Source organism: Fundulus heteroclitus, chromosome 13 (assembly GCF_011125445.2).
Source record: "Fundulus heteroclitus isolate FHET01 chromosome 13, MU-UCD_Fhet_4.1, whole genome shotgun sequence".
In the NCBI taxonomy this organism is placed as follows: Eukaryota; Metazoa; Chordata; class Actinopteri; order Cyprinodontiformes; family Fundulidae; genus Fundulus; species Fundulus heteroclitus.
Genome location: NC_046373.1, coordinates 36,182,177 through 36,199,517, shown reverse-complemented (window position 1 = coordinate 36,199,517; position 17,341 = coordinate 36,182,177). Strand labels below are relative to the sequence as shown.

Here is a 17,341-nt window from a genome sequence, read left to right as displayed (position 1 = left end):
AGCAAGAGGTAGCGACATGAAGAAGAAAGAAACGAGAGCTGTAAACCCGAGCTACAATAACTAATGCTGTTAGTTAATAAACTAGATTACTTTGAAAGACTTTGCTTTCTTTATGTACTGTAGTACAAACATTACATGATTGTGTCTTTGAAAACAAATATTTTGAATTTTTATTATGTACCTACGCAATATCTTAACCATTGTGGGTAGTTTTTCAAAAAGAACTTCATATGTTATTATGTTCATTCAGAAAAATTAACAGTCCAGAGGTAAAAGACTATGTTGTCAACCCTTTAACTTAGTTTAGCCCTCTTTTATTTTGGTTCATTCATTGATTTTTTCCTGAGCATGTGTTTTTGCTCTTTTTCATTTTTCATTTTATGTTCTTTTTTGTTAGTCAAAGAAACTAAATGTATGAATACATTTTATTTACATACTGTAGTTTTTTTGTTGCATAAATACACCATATACTATTATTTTTTTGGGAAGGTATGATTAGTTTTATGATTGTAATTTTACATTTATATAACGGAGTTGGTAGTTGTTTCATGTTCTAATAAAGTTCTTTAAAAAAATAAAAATCGCACTGAACTACAAATACCGATCATCCATCCACTTTTCGTGGGTGCCAGGTTGGACTGAGCTGGACAGAAAAGCTGCTTAACAGTACCTCCCATTGTGCGCTTTGTCAGACACTTAACTGGCAACACACAAGGAAGCCACTCACTAGGTTGTCGTCACTGAGGTCAACCATTCGGAAGGAAAATGGCGACCGCCTATGAAAGATACAACTTGTAAGTAATCTTCTTTCAATTTCAGTAACCATCCTGTTAGCAGTTCTTCTCGCAGTTTAACTTTAATGACATCTGAAGAAGAACACAGTTTCCAATTAAGCTAACAGTGAAGCAGAAGTTGAGCCGTGTAAGATGAAGTTTCTTGCAGGATCGAATACAGAGCAGCAGTCAGCCGAGCTTCAGCTTTCACTCATTTATAATGAAAACCACACAGACAGCTTTGATCAATTTGGTGTCCGTAGTGAACATGGGTATTATCAACGTCTCCCGAATCTCCTGGTACTGATTTATTTATTTGTTTTTTTTTAATCACAGCGGAGAGAACTTACTTTTTTTTTTTTGTTTTTTTTTTGCTCCATATTGGTGTTAAACTGACTTCCGTGAAGCTCCGTGTACCTGTAGCTGCTGGCTGTATAAGTAAAAAGGGCTTTCGGGGGACAGCTAGCTTTATTTTTTAAAACCTGACAACGTTTTTTCTTTTATGCCACACCTTTGCTACACCTTCATCCACGATGCGCGTCATCCAGTTTTACCAGTTATCCCTCCTCTTCGGCCCTCAGCTGTTGGGAGTTCACAAAGAAAAAAAAGAAAGAACTGCAAACGTGTCGAAGTGGCTCCAGGCCCCATGTCACAAATAGTGTGACGATGGCACTCTGGATTCGGATCAAACCACCAGTTTAAAATTCATTTGAGCCTCTTGTAAATAGATTGTTGAAAATTAGTGTGTTACCAAAAAAGCAGCTCAGGGGAAAGAATCAGTTTAGGAGAGAGCTGTGTCGATTTAGTGCATTTCTTGTTGAGACTGGTCTACAACAGATTACGCAAGATCAACAATAGAGTGACTGTGTCAGAACAGCAGCTGCCTATTTGTCTCCAAATGGCCATTTTCTGCTTCAGGGATTTAAGCTATTAGTTGCCCATCCCATTTTCTTCATTATTGTTTCAAAATGTTTCATACACGGCTTTTCAAGCAATAGCTTGGTTCACAAATTACTTCAGCAACAGAAATTTGTTGCTGTCCATAAGGTGATGCCACATGGTTCAGTACTTGGTCCCTTCCTATTATTTACATGTATAAAGGATGAAGAATAAATGTATAAAGAATATATAAAGGATAAATATATAAATCATTTTTGCCCTACTGTACATACAGTGGGACAAAAAAGTATTTAGACAGCCACTGATTGTGCAAGTCCTCCTACTTTGAAAGATGAGAGGTTTGAAATTTCCATCATAGGTACACTTCAACTATGATAGGAAAGGAGAAAAAAGAGGAAATCACATTGTAGATTTTTTTATTATTATAGAATTTATTATTATAGAATTATTATTATTAAATTGAGGTGGAAATTAGTATTTGGTCACCCACAAACAAGCAAGATGTCTGGCCCTCAAAGACCTGTAACTTCTTATTCAAGAAGCTCTTCTGTCCTCCACTCATTACTTGTATTTATGGGACCTGTTCAAACTTATCTGTATAAAAGACATCTGTCCACAGCTTAAAACAGACAAACTCCAAACCCAACCATGGCCAAGACCAAAGAGCTGTCAAATGACACCAGGAAAAAATTGTAGACAAGCTCCAAGCTGGGAAGAGTGAATCTCCAATAGGCAAGCAGGTTGGTGTGAATAAATCAACTGTGGGAGTAATTGAAAGAAAATGGAAGACATACAAGACCGCTAATAATCTCCCTCTATCTGGGGCCCCACTCTAGACTTCATCCCGTGTGTTCAGAATTATAGGTGTAGGGACCGGGGGGACGTGTTCCCCTCCACCCCAACATTCAAGATGGGCACATTTGTCCCCCTCAATAAGTATACTGTGACGCTGAGAAGAAAAAAAACCTTGATTTTGAAATCTTTACCTCACATGTTTGTATTTTGAAAGCGCAATGCAGTGTGATGTCACTGGCTCCCCTCCCTTAGCTGCGCTGTGTGTTTGGGAAGCAGGGCGGAGGCGGGAGGCTGCGCTACCAGCAACAGTCTGACCAGAGACCTCATAACGAGGTAAAACGCTCTGTAGAGAATGTTGTCATGAATATGGTCGGTTTAAATCGTCTTGTGGTTTGTTGACATCTATATTTAGAAACCATATCTTTTGAGTTAAGTCATTGTAATCGTGGGATGGGCACCTGTCCATTACTGAACTGCTAATTTTGTCAGAGTTCCCAAGTAACGTCAACACCAACCAATAATCTTTTTTTTTTTTTTTTTTTTTAAATCTCTCAGCAAAATGGCACCACCAAAGAAAAGGCTTAAACAACAGCTGGACTTTGTTTTCTTAAAAAGAGTAATGCCAGTGTGACGAGGACACCTAATCATACTTGGCTATTTAACATGTCTGACATTATGTGCAATAATCTTAGGAGAATGATCGATACAAAGGTCGTGAGGCGGTTGAAGCATTAACAGGTGGAGAGACTGAGGAACAGTGGCAATTCTACATCGAATTACTCCCCGGGCGAGCACCCCACCCCCACATGTACAAAAACAATAGAAACCTACAGTTTATAAAGGTTTACTAAACAAGCAGGTTATAATCGTTTAATATATAAGCTAGACCTGAAATTAAGCAACATTTTCAGCCTATTAGAAGATCGCAAAAAGCCTTGGTTTGGACTGCAATCCTTGAGAGGTTTTATACAATTCAATGCAAACACCTATTACCAACCCTGCTTCTGTACCTGGCACAGTTTTTTTTAGATGGTTCGTACTTCTCCTCGGTCACCTTCTCTTTCTCCTGTTCCTCTTCATCTGTCTCCTCCTCCTCCTACGACTGGCATTATTATTATGTCCCTCTGCATCAATTCCACGACTGAAACTCCTCAGCTACAACTAATAATAACAGCAACAATAATGAACATTATAGAATGTACAGTATGGGAACACAAATACAACTAGAACTGCAAGCAGTTATTAACGGGTTCTAAGCCCACCCATGTACCGCCCCTTAGAGCATGCCGGGTCCCCTCTGCTCAGCCAAACCAACATGCATCTGGAATGGATCCGAGCTTCTTGGCAGTAGCCAAACAACTTATAATGCACTGCCCCCAGCTGGAATAGACGCGTCGTTGGGCGCAGGTTCGCACGTCAAGGTCAGCGCCATATTGTATGTGGCAGAAAAAAGTCAAGTTCTGTTGTAGTGAACGTGGATCAGAGAAGGTGCCTCATTCCTGTGCTGCATGGAAATGTATTCGGGCTGATTTCACTACTTGTATCTGCCTTCTATAAAGTAAGGCTGCACCATGTTGCAAAACTGGACTCACTAAAGCTGCAGAGTGGCAACACTAGGAAAAAGCTGTGCGAGACCATTCTTTTTCAAGGTTTTTAGCTTGGCTACAGTACAGACTATTGTATTTAGACTTAGATGTGCATATATAGATTTTCAAGTATTATAAATAAGACAAATAAATAGCTGTGTGATTTTTTATATATATATATATATATATATATATATATATATATATATATATATATATATATATATATATATATATATATATATATATATATATATATATATATATCTATCTCATCCGATATCCGATCCAGCTAACGTCTGGAGATGACTTTACAAAAGAGGATTCTTCATAAAATGAAGAACACTATGTACAACACGAGCATCCTCTTCATTAATGTCATTGAATAACTATGTCAGAAGCTTTTTCAGATACACAGTAAGTTAATGCTGCTTTCAGACTTAAAGTGATCTGAGCGTCAAAAAGGCGCTGTTGAGGTCCAACGGCTCAACATGGATGCTTGTTCAGAGTGTCAGCAAAGTGTGGACAGACTGGTCTGATGAGTTGGGAGGAGCTACCCTGTTTTTTTTCCCTCAAATGCAGGAAGATATTTACCGTGTGTGTGTAGATCCCATTATTCAAATGCATCAATGTTTGGTGGTGCATTAAAATTACAGTCTCATGTAATGTGATTTGTCGTCAGATGAATATCTCTCTTCATCCATCCATCCCCATCCATTGTCTAACACGCCTATCCCTTGTGGGGTCACGAGGGGTGCTGGTCCCCATCTCAGGGTGTCAAGGACAGGTTGCCAGTCTATCGCAGGGCAACACAGAGACAAACAGGACAAATTTTTAGAGAGGCCACTTTACTTAACAGTCTTTTTTTTTTTTTTCACGGACTGTGGGAGGAAGCCGAAGTACCCGCAAACTCCATGCAGAGCGCTCAAACCCAGGAACTTCTTGCTGCATGGCAACATGGCCTACCCACTGTTCCACTGTGCAGCCCTATCTACCTTCAGTGACTTGCAAAAGTGTTCAACCCATTGGCTTTTTTATCTATTTTGTTACATCAATTTTATTTTATGTAATGGATCTGCACAAAAGAGTCCCAAGTTGTTAAAATGAAATAAGAAATAATTATATATTTTTGGAGAATCTCATAGTGATCATTTTCTGAATTTCAAGCCTTCCTTTGTTTTTAATTTGTTCTCATAGGCACACAACCCCTGAGAAGTTCTTCATTGAGGCCTGTGATGAGGGGGCTGATGCCGTCCTGGTCATTGACCGGGTTTCAAATGAGATGACCCTTACAGGTAGAGCATCTGAATAATAACAGTAGTACACTAATCTCATAAAATTGTTTCAGAATGTTTTACAGCGAGAGGGTGGTGAATGATGAGTTTTTTTTAATTGCCAGCTGTTCTTTGCTAAACCTAGACCTCAGCGATTCTGTGAACAATAAACGGCAATGGATGCAGAACAAAATACCATAACCAGAATGGTACATTTCTCTTAAAACTCTTTGCTGATGTGCTGGCTTCATAGGTAGAGCGGATATTCCTCCCTCTGCTGTCACCAGACCTATTTGTGGGATAATGGGAACTATTCGCCTGGTTGCAGGTAGGTGCCTAATGATAAATACAGTATGCATGCTGTAAAATATTCTGTTAAGCATGTCTTTGATGCTTTCAAAAAGATGGAATTTTGACTGACAGTGTTCACTGCACAGGGATGTACCTGATTGTTATCACCAGGAAGAGGAATGTAGGTAGTCTCCTTGGACATTCTGTGTGGAAGGCTGTAGACTTTGATGTGATCTCCTACAAGAAGACAGTGCTACATCTCTCAGAGATACAGGTTAGCAAGATGGTTCAAACCTTTTGTACCCAGAAATATGCTCTTTTTTTTCCAGAGTCAACAGTATGGCAAAAATATAAGCTTTGCAGTTTGCTAAAGATCTCAAACGTTGTTACTGTTAGTGTTACCGTGCAAGTTTTACACTGGGTACAAATTCTCAATGCCACTCTTCCAACCTGGGATAAACATGCGTTCTGGCTAACCAGGTTGTATGTAAATCAGCTTAAATCAACAATTCTCATTTGACATTACTTAGTTTTAGTGAGTCCCTAAATCAACAGAGCTACATTATTATTTAGACTTTGGCATGATTAAGATTCATCTGAGACACATTTTTGTGGAGTTATTACAGAGTTTTATAAGCTCATCTGTGTAGTTTTAACAAATGCAATATACGATAGCAACTGTGGAATAAATGTTTAACTTTTCAAAGTTCAGCGTCAACACAGAGATTTTAAAGTTGTATATAGCCACATTATATGCTTAAAAAAAGACCAAAAACCGTTTGCGTATATAACCTTTTTTATCATGATCAGTGTCCAATCTGATGGTGTTTTTGATGGTACTTTTTGAGGCTAAATATAGCCCCACAATAGGCACGATGAGCAAATGTAAACAGATGTGGCGCCATCTATTGGCAGTATTGCAGAACGATCATAATGCGTTGTTACTTAATTAATAAATCAATTGTAAATAATGCCAGAACGAGCCTGTCCCTCTGCAGTACCCTTCAGTAAAGCGGCAGCTTGGCATGATCGAAGACCAATCGATTTACAGCAACTTGAAGAGCCTCATATTTGAACATTTACTCACGTCAATCAATTCTGCGGTCACATTTACGCAATCGGCAGGTTTAGCGTCTGCTTCAGTGAAGACCAACGTTCATACTGTGTTCCCAGCAACATTCCAGTCTTTTACCTCTTGGAATCATATATATTTCTTTGCATATTTTTACTTTTTATTGGATTTTGGACCATTCTTCCATTGTTACGCTGGGAGATGCTAATAGCTGTTAGCTGCTTCCTTGTTTTATCCCCGGCTGCACATGCACAGTGACATAGTTTTGCTACTATTATAAATAAACATGAAAGGCGTTATTTACTAACAAATTGAGCATAAACTAAGCATAAAACTCCAAAATAACAACTAATACGCCAGCAGGACGTGCTAATGTTTCCTAAAAACTTTTTATGCAACCAGAGTGAGCTACTGACATATAAATAAAAAAAGTCAAATATCATGGCTATGCATCCTTTATCTAAAAAAAAATATCACAAATTAAACGATCCTTTGTAGGCACTTTTTTCTCTTTTTTTTTTTTTTTTTTTTTCCATCGACCCTGACATGGAACATCGAATGAGTTTAAATTAGCTTCACTAATTCAGAACCACATTTGGCATGTTTTCAACCCATTCACAATGCAAATCCCGAGTTACACAAAACATTAATTGAGGAAATAACATTTTAAAGGAGAAGTCTGGTTAAAATCAGAATTCAAACTGCTGAAAGTACTTTAAATATAAAATTGTTACATACTGTTCAATAAATAAGCTTTTTTAAGTAAGAGTAATTTTCATTTTAGGGTCCTTTTATGGGGGCAGCCATCGCCGGTAAAGAACAGCGCTGCCTCTTCCCAGATTGTGACGTCATATCGCGGGACCGGCTGTTGAGCAAGTCCCAATGCCCTATCTGTCCCCTTGTAAATAAATACCCGTTTTCATGTCAAAATTCTGCAATGTTATACGATGAGTATAAAACTCATCTTTAGAACCAATCTCTGCTCAAAATGGTGATGTGCACCGCCTAATCTACTTTCAGCAGTTATCATCAGTTATTGCAACCGTAAACTGCAGAAAATACGGGAAGAGCGGCTCTTTCTGAGTTTACTCTCTGCTCCTGTCAGGATGAGCTCCAGTGCGTTATGAGGCGGAGGGATATTTCGGCGTCACTTAGTTTAGAGCCAAAACAAGCCACTTCACTTTCAAAAACAAGCCCAAAAAAAACCCTGCAACCCGCAACTCATGAAATTTACAAGCAACTTTAGAAAAAAAAAACAAAGTTGCATAAAACAAGTGGGCTTCACAACAGTGAGCATGCTTTCTAAGTGTGTCGTATCCCTCCGCCGCTCTGGTTGGTACACAAATGTTCCGGCAAATTCTACATTATGAAAAAGAAAAACCTACCGAAAATCCTCGCTCTCATGTCATCTTGAAGACATTCTTCTTCTAAATGTTGGCTACAGACAGTGTTTTCTCTCTGGCCAGAAGCACGATGGCAAATCCTCTCTCTTCAAGTAGGTAATCCAACAAAAGAACCCGGTGGATCATGAATCGTAAAGGTGAAAAAAACAATGTTTTTTTCCACTTTCACCCGATGTATTGGAACATCCAACTGCCATGCACGTGGGCATTGTTGCTTTAGCAATAGCTCCCGTGAATTTTAATGGTGAACTCCTCTGAAAATCCAAAATAATTGTTGTTGGTCGCAGCTGTGTACAACAGCTCCTATTGAGTTTGCTTGTAAAGCGCGGAGAACTGCCGTCGGCTCTCCGCGATTCTACGTCACAGGATGTGTTATCAGGCGGCCATTAATGCCCAAATATAGGCAATAATACACAGTGATCCAGTCGACAATTTATGCTTTTATTTTCTTATTAACGCTAAATTCAATAAAAAAACACAAAAGTATTAGTTTTAGGTATAGCTAATGATCCCCTGATTTTTCCTTGTTGACCGGACTTCCCCTTTAAAGAATGATTTGTTCAGTAAAATCATTAATTTAGGGACGCTCGATTTTATCAATGTGATTATAACTTGGGGAGGTAGGGGTCGCCGTAGCGACCTGTCGCTAAAAACGATTACTCCTAAAGTTAAACAAAACGCCTTTAAATCGACATTAATATTCCATATTAATGCAGTAATAATGCTCATAACACTATCGGACAATGGCGGACCGAAACGAAGCAAACCTTACGTTTAAAACAAGCTTAGTTGAATAATCGGAAATCGGAAGTTACCGAGGCTGATAGCATTTTGGCTAGCGGATTTTCGGCACTAACTTTAAAGACTTCAGCTTTATTTTTAGTCATAATGAGTGAGCCGGTTAGCATAAACATTAATATACCATCAATGTATAAAATTTCTGTGGAGATAACATTTGTTATAACCATAAAACAGACTCTAATCACATCGGCAATGACATGGTATCAGAATGCTAGCATGAGCTACGTCCGTTAGCTCTTTGTGTTTAAAAACACCATGTGGACGCATTACACAAACATTTCCTAATGACCGTGTAACTTTCCCTGTGGTCTCTCTGCCCAACCTGTCGGTGCCTCCTCTGAGTTCGGTCCACTTTGACTATCCAAGGAAGAACAGTGGAAAAGCAGGGGATACATGATTCTTTCAGTAGCGACTAGTGGCTTAGCATCAGCAGACATGCGGCCAGCCACAACGCTGTCGGGATTGGCCGGTCGGAGGCTCTGCAGCGTTCTCTGACCCGGTTGCAGTCACGATTTCAGCTCCCTTTTTCTCTCAGCCTGGGAAGTGGGTAAAGGAGGCCGATCCGCGCCGTCTCAAGTCACCTTTCCCGTAACAGTTGAGGAGAAATAAACAAAGCTGTTTTTGACATGGAGGGATTCTTTCCTCCGGCGCCTGACGCTGAAGTTAAGACAGCAGACTTAACTCTGATTTGCCCGGTCATATCCTCCGAAGAGAGATTTCTCCCCTGTGCTGGCTTGTGGGTCTTTCGGGCCCCATGAGGCCCCATGCCTGGCTTGTGCAGCTGGCTTCCCAAGCCAGCCTCTCTCCTCCTTTGTCTCAGGCAGGAAGAATGAAGACTGAGGGGATTGTCATGTGGGAGCAAGGTTTTATGGCAACAGGGAATCCCTGCAGAGAGGGGAGGTCCTTCGTGCCTGTGGTGAAATTCCTTGCTCACAATCCATTTTGATTTGTCCTCCGGTTAGATGATCAGAATTCAATCTGACATCAATGGCGTACCGCAAGCGAGCTATTTTTAGAAATGTAACGTCACGATGACGTCACATCACGTGGTACGCAGTAGGACAAGCTTGCATTGACCGCCGCTGTTTCGCTGTAAAAGAGACGTGCGTTACCCTTGGTTTTACTCGGTAAACGACTGCTTTTTCCAAATCTAAAACCATGGTTTTTAAACATTGTTGCTATGGAACATGCAACAGCGACTCGAGGTACGCTGATCGGCCGCATATGAATGATGTTTTCTTCAAGACTGCCAAGGAAAGGGACTTCCGGTGACGTCATGATAGAAGCAACAGCTTAAACGTTAGGCTCTGTTAAATGTTAGAAAAATAACGACAACTTTATCAAGAAATACCATTCAGTTTATACAATACATGACTACAAAATAAGCGGCCCTTCAAAGACCAGATTGGGAAACAAACAAGCGAATTCCAAGGAATTTGACGACAAAAAACGAAGATCGCCAAGCCCGGCTAGCAGCATTAGCTCAGACTCAGACCAACCAGGTGCTAACGCTAGCCAAAAACATGATAAGCTAGCGGGCGAGACGTCTATGCTGGAAGAGATGAGAAAGATGCGACAGGAAAACGCCGAGGGACATAAGCAAACCAAAGAGGTACTTGGTCGCCTGGAGACAACTGTGTCCGAAATAAAGACACAACTGAATGACCACAGGAGGAGGATTGACGAGTTGGAGGACCGCATGGGTGCGGCTGAGGAGGTAACAGGGAGGCAACACCGGGTGCTGCGATACCTGCTTTAGCGAGAAACACAACTTGCAGCCACATGTGACGATTTACAAAACAGGTTACGGAGAAACAACTTACGCATCTTCCAGATTCCAGTGGGGAGTGAGGAAGGGAACGTGGCTGAGTTTGTTAAAGATCTACTGCCTAAAGTACTGACGCTGCCACCAGATCTGGACATAAGGATCGAAAGAGCCCACCGGTCGCTCCTGTCCAAGCCGTTAAACCCGGCGGCGCCTCCTCGCTCAATAATTGTGAGATTTCTGGACGCAGCGGTGAAAGATGTTGTTATACAGCAAGCGTGGAGACAAGGACAGGTTTCGTTTCAAGGCAAGAAGATTTTCTTCGATCAAGATTACTCCCCTGAGTTACAAAAGAGACGGGCAAAAGTGCATGCAGTTGTCAAGCAGCTGAAACAGAAGGGCGTACAGGCGAAGTGTATGTATCCAGCACGCCTGAAGATTAAAATGGACTCGGGAGACAGCACTTTTCCTTCGCTGATGGAGGCATCGGACACCCTGGAGCGGTTGGGTGTCCAGGTGTCTCACGGAGAAAGAGAGCGCCTCGAAGAAAGTCTAGCAGACGGATGGAACATCAGCTCGAAGAGAAAGAAGGCCGGGACGTTGTCGGTAGCAGATCTGAAGGCCATGATGGAACAGGAGCGAGCATGAAGATAAGACAGGTGAAGATAAAAGATTAAAACTGGTTAAAGGTAACGTAAAGCCATGTAGGAATATGATGAGAAAAGACTGAAGGTATAATTGTTGATTGAGAACATTATAAGTTGTCACAAATAAGGGAAAAAAAAAGAAAAAAATGGAGACGTTTTGTTTTATTTACATGAGTGAGCTACACTCACAGAGACCTTTTTTACTAACCTGACAACAGCCAGCTGCATGTATCGCTCCGCCTAGCTCCACTCACATACATCTGGGACACGGCCATAGGAATTGCCTTTACTGAAGGCTGGGCCTTATCAAAACTCCTTGCATATGATTGGATAAGCCACTTGTCTGTCATCTTTATCAACGTGCTATTTCAACCAGTCACACCGAAGCTAAGCCGGGGGGGGGGGGACACTGTAGTGGTCACACCGAAGCTAAGAAGAGGGGGGAAGACAGCCGGCAAAGCGCCGCGGGTCGGAGTCGATCCCGGGCCGACCGCGTCGAGGACTAAAGGACTCCCAATATGGTTCGCGCTAACCGCTAACAAAACAAAACTTGCCAAATCCGGTCGGGAGAAGGGCGAAAACATGGTTTCCACCAACAAAAGCCTTCAGAGCCGTTCTCTGATGTTCTTTTAATGAAACAATATCAGATAGATTGGACAACACGGAAGAAATAGCAGCATCAATGCTAACGCTTGCTTCCTCGATGCGAGCCGCCATTGTTGTTGGAATCTCACGGTGGCTTCTCCACTACGTCACATCCATGAAACACCCGCCCTGCGTCCTGATTGGCCAGACCAAAAATTTGGTTGGGGAAATCACTTTCAATGAGCCGTGTCCCAGATGTATGTGAGTGGAGCTAGGCGGAGCGATACATGCAGCTGGCTGTTGTCAGGTTACTTTTTTACACCCTAGTGTAATACTAGTCTTGATTGCACACAATGTGCTCTTTGTCACAGAGAGCCCACCACTCTCTGTCCCAATGTTATCGGGGGTCAGGCATGGTTACAGTTCAAGGACTATGGCTGGCTGCACTTTTGGAAGTTCTGTTATGTGTTCAAAGTGTTCTTTATGTGTTCTCCCTGAATCGAGAGGTTTATCCAAGATTATTTTACAGGAATGTTATTTTGCTTTTATATTTCTGTATGAGAGACACGTATTTTGAGACAGTGACAATTTATTTATCAGCTTATTAAATTGAACCTTAATGATGACACCATTGACTTTAATAATATATAACATAAATGGTATAAACAGCCCAACTAAGAGGAAGAAAATTCTGACACAATTAAAGAAGATGCAGTGTGCGATCGCCCTGCTTCAAGAGACGCATCTCACGGAAAAGGAACATCTAAAGTTAAAAAGGGAATGGGTAGACCAAGTATATTTCAGCTCCTATGGAAATAGTAAAAAACGTGGGGTAGCCATTCTGATTAATAAGTCTGTTTACTTTAGCTGTGAAAAAGTTTATCAGGATCCAGAGGGACGATATATAATGGTAGTGGGAACCATTGCGGGGATAAAATTGAGTATTCTAAATGTATATGCCCCGAACGAGGATTGTCCATTTTTCTTCAAAAAACTCGCAAATCTTCTGGCAGAGAAAGGAGAGGGCTTACTGCTTATAGGTGGGGATATGAATTGTGTTCTAAGCAATAAATTAGACAAATTACCCTCAACATTCAAATCCCAAAATAGAATGTCAAAAAGTCTAGCGACTATGATGACAGAACTCGGGCTAATTGACATTTAGCGCCATCTCCATCCAAAGGAGAAAGATTTTACATTTATGTCCCAGGTATACGGCAGCTACTCCAGACTAGATCACTTCCTAATAACAAAAAATAACATTCATCAGGTTAAGGAATGTTTAATAGAATCAATTACAATTTCGGATCATAGTCCTGTGACAATGAAACTTGACTTAGGTTTAGAACCCTGTTTTCGGTATTGGTGGTTAAATGTATCGATTTTAACGGATCCGTCTATTCGAGAAGAAATACAGACAGCCATAAATGAATATTTTGTTTTCAACGATAATGGAATGGTCTCACCGTCCGTCTTGTGGGATGGAGCAAAAGCCACAATAAGGGGCAAAATAATTGCCATAGGATCCAGATTAAAGAAACAAAGGATGCAAAAACAATTCCAGTTGGAGAACGAAATCAGAAGATTGGAAAATGAACACAAACAACAAGGGAAAAAAGAGGCTTTAGATAAACTTAAAGAAGATAGAAATAAATTAGACGACTTGTTGACTTACAGGGCGGAGGGAGCCCTCAGATTTATTGGCAGGAAATGCTACGAATTTGGAAATAAGGCTAGTCGTTTATTAGCATTTCAACTGAAAAAGGCTCAAGCGAGCCGTATTGTCCCAAAAATTAAGCAACTTAATAGTGGTTTAATTGCAACTAGTCCAAAAACAATATCAGACAATTTTGCAAAATTTTATGAACAGTTATACAAGAGTCAAAATCAGGAATCAAAAGAAGACAAAATTCATACGTTTTTTAAATCAGTGAAAATGGCTAAACTGTCAACAGATGAAGCCTCAAGGCTAGTTGAGCCTATTAGAGAAGATGAAATTAGAGAGACTATTGGTAAATTGAAACACAACAAGGCACCAGGAACAGACGGGTTCGCAGGAGAATTTTACAAGGCCTTTAATAACGATCTCACACCCATACCGTGCAGGCTTTATAATTATGTCCTAAATTCAGGGGAATCCTCCAGAGTCCTGGTCTGAGGCGATCATCACAGTCCTTCACAAAGAGGGAAAAGATCCACTACAATGTGCAAGTTACCGTCCAATCAGTCTTCTCTGCGTGGACTATAAAATATTGACATCAATTATATCCACTCGAATTCAAAAGTATATAAAAAAACTTATTAATCCAGATCAAACTGGGTTTATCATGGGTCGACAGGGATCTAATAACGTAAGAAGAGCCCTAAACTTACAGTCATTGATGACAAAAGATCCCCAACCATCCATGCTTCTCGGTTTAGACGCCGAAAAAGCGTTTGATCGTGTTGATTGGCAATTTCTTAAACATACACTAATTGAGATGGGCTTTGGTGAAACATTTGTAAGTTGGGTTAAGTTATTTTATAAAAATTCCAAATCTAAGGTTAGAGTTAACGGGTGTTGTTCAGAATTTTTCAACGTGGAGCGGGGGGTGCGTCAGGGAGATTCGTTGTCCCCCATCTTGTTCGCCCTGAGTATAGAGCCTCTGGCAGAGGCCATACGCCAGGACGACCACATACAAGGAATCAGGGATGGGGAAGGGGCAACTCATAAAATTGCCCTCTTCGCGGATGATATTTTATTATTTATAAAGCACCCTCTTACATCAGTGCCCAAGCTCATGCATTGCTTAAAGGAATATGGTGATATATCTGGATACAAAATCAACCAAAGTAAGTCAGAAGCAATAATGACATCTGGACAACGACCAAGCCAACTTAGTGAGACCTTTCGTTGGTCAGAACAAGGATTTAGGTACTTGGGGATAATTCTCACACCCAAACCCTCAAAATTGTTCGATGCTAATTATAACAAATTGATTAAGAAAATCAAAATTGACTTGTCCCGATGGGAGGTCCTACCTTTATCCCTATATGGCAGAGTGGAAACTGTCAGAATGAACTTGCTTCCTCGTCTTCTGTTCTTGTTTCAATCTCTGCCAGTAAGAGTCCCAGTCTCAACATTTACCATGCGCAATAAATTAATATCCCAATTTATTTGGCAACAAAAAAGAGCAAGAATTAAACTTAAAACACTTCATCTACCCAAAAATAGGGGTGGTTTAGCTTTACCCGATTTGAAATGTTATTATTGGGCAGCGCAGTTATCAGCCATTGTGACTTGGATTGGAGGGGATGAGGAAGCAAAATGGCTTCAAATAGAAAAGGGTGAAACTAAAGGTATACAATTATCTACTCTTCCCTTCCTAGACATCAGAGGTGTTAATAGATTGAAAATTGGAAATAAATGGACCAGACACACTTTAAAAATATGGACAGAAGTTAAAAAGATGCTTAGAGATACAGGGTCAGTCTCCAGAGCTATGCCTATTGTGGGCAATATAGACTTTCCACCTTCCACGTGGGACCAAGGCTTTAAGAGATGGGCAGGTAAAGGTCTTAAAATACTAAACCAATTATTCGATAGGGCCGACTTAAAGTCCTTTGCACAACTTCAGGAACAGTTCGGTCTCCCTGCAAACGATTTATATAGATATATGCAAATTAGGCATTACATTATTAGTCACAAGGAACGTGATAGACTTAATAGAAATCCAAACGATATAGAACAATATTTTATTACCATTGCAGAAAAAAAACTTTCCAACCAAGAAGCATGTTTCACATTTGTATAAAATTCTCTCATCTAATAAACATCAAAATACCTATAATGTAAAAGAAGAATGGGAATTAGAATCCAATTCTACAATAGAGGACGAAAAATGGGACAAATTGTGTGAGGACAGTCACAAGGAATTAACAGTCAAATGTGGAAAGAATTCAGTTGGAAATTTGTAATAAGATTCTTTCGTACCCCACTTGTAATTTCTAGATTTGCCAAAAACCCTTCAGCGGCCCTATGTTGGAGACAGTGTGGGAAGATTGGTGATCATACGCACATTCTTTGGGACTGTCCTGTTATCAGTGAGTATTGGAAGGGGATTAGGAATGAAATAGAGACAATTATACACAGAGAAATACCTTCAAGCTCTTTGTTTTATTTACTAAATATAATACCAGATTATTTTGACGTAGACCAAAAGTATATTTTGCACATTTTACTATTAGTAGCTAAAAAAACTATTACGGCTAACTGGAAACAAGTTCTGTCACCATCTATAGAAGAGTGGAAGAATAGGGTAAAACAAGTATATAGGATGGAAAAAATGACCGCATGTTTACAACGTTTAATCAAAGATGGCATTTGGTGAAATTATATTTGGGTGTATGATTTCGGGCTGCAATGAGTCCAGTGAATTGCAATCTGCTCTGTCATAGTTTTTTTTATTTTTATTTTTTTTTTTTCTACGGGTATTCAAAGTCTTTGGTGATCCGGTTTATTGTACTGCATTTATTTTGAAATATTGTATATGTGGCACCAGTGTCTCTGTCATTGATCTTATTGCTCTTGGCTCAGGGAATGTTCCTTTGTTGTGAAAATTCTTGAAAAATAAAAAGTTCCAAAAAAAAAAACACTGCCAAGGAGAAATGTGTGCGCTGGGTACACCGGTGCGGTCGGCCTACATATGTAGCAAGCATTTTGTTGGAGGAAAGGGCCCAACCGAAGAACATCCTGACCCAATTCCAGCGACATCAAGTAGTGAACAGGTAAGAGTATTTTGGTGGCCGACATGTTAATAATGAAGCGCCTGCTACCATGATAGCATATAGGCTATCATGGTAGCAGGCGCTAACATGATACCCTGCTACCAGGATAGCTTACTCAAAAACATTTCAAATAAGACAAACATTAAACATATTCCAATCCCTGGACGGTGATTACAAACAAAAAAACGGCTGATGACGCCATGACCGCCGCGCAGGAAAAAAAAAACAAAGCTTACCGTTCGATCAACTAGGCTCGTTTTCCAGTCTTTTTAAACCCTCGACACTCAAGCCATCGTTTGAGCTGAACCTTGGTGTGTTCTTCGACAGTTCGACCAGTAATCCGTGTGCCTGGGACATCGTCTTGGGAAAGTTTAACGGCTGTAAAGTTGGTCATATCGCTGGTTCTGTTGCGCGTGTAATAGCTGGTTGCTACGGGCGTTCTCTACCTGTATGCCCTACCTAAGCGGCAAAAGGGGCGTTGCTCTTGAGTCGGTGAGGTCACGTGCGCGGTATGGCATTATTTGTCAATAAGTTGTGTTGAAACATTTTAATGTTGTGACAATAAATTAATTTTGATAAGTTTCATAATCATGACATACATTTCTTAAACCCGTCTAATCAGTTAATTTCTCTTCTTTGATAACTAGTAACGCATTTGTGTTGTTGTTTTTCTTGAACCATC

General features: G+C 40.3%; 1 protein-coding gene across 2 annotated transcripts in view; it reads left to right on the top strand.

The window, feature by feature from the left end:
- The first annotated feature begins 661 nt into the window (after positions 1–661).
- Positions 662–17,341, top strand: part of sacm1la (SAC1 like phosphatidylinositide phosphatase a) — a 52,021-nt gene continuing 35,341 nt past the window's right edge. The window contains exons 1-4 of one of the 2 annotated variants that reach the window (XM_036145628.1): positions 662–794; positions 5,252–5,349; positions 5,582–5,656; positions 5,766–5,893. In XM_036145628.1, the coding sequence (XP_036001521.1) occupies positions 766–794; positions 5,252–5,349; positions 5,582–5,656; positions 5,766–5,893 (330 nt within the window). In that variant the 5' untranslated portion in view covers positions 662–765. Of the gene's footprint in view, positions 795–2,782; positions 2,802–5,251; positions 5,350–5,581; positions 5,657–5,765; positions 5,894–17,341 lie in introns of those variants that run through there. The other variant, XM_036145629.1, reaches the window with a different exon arrangement.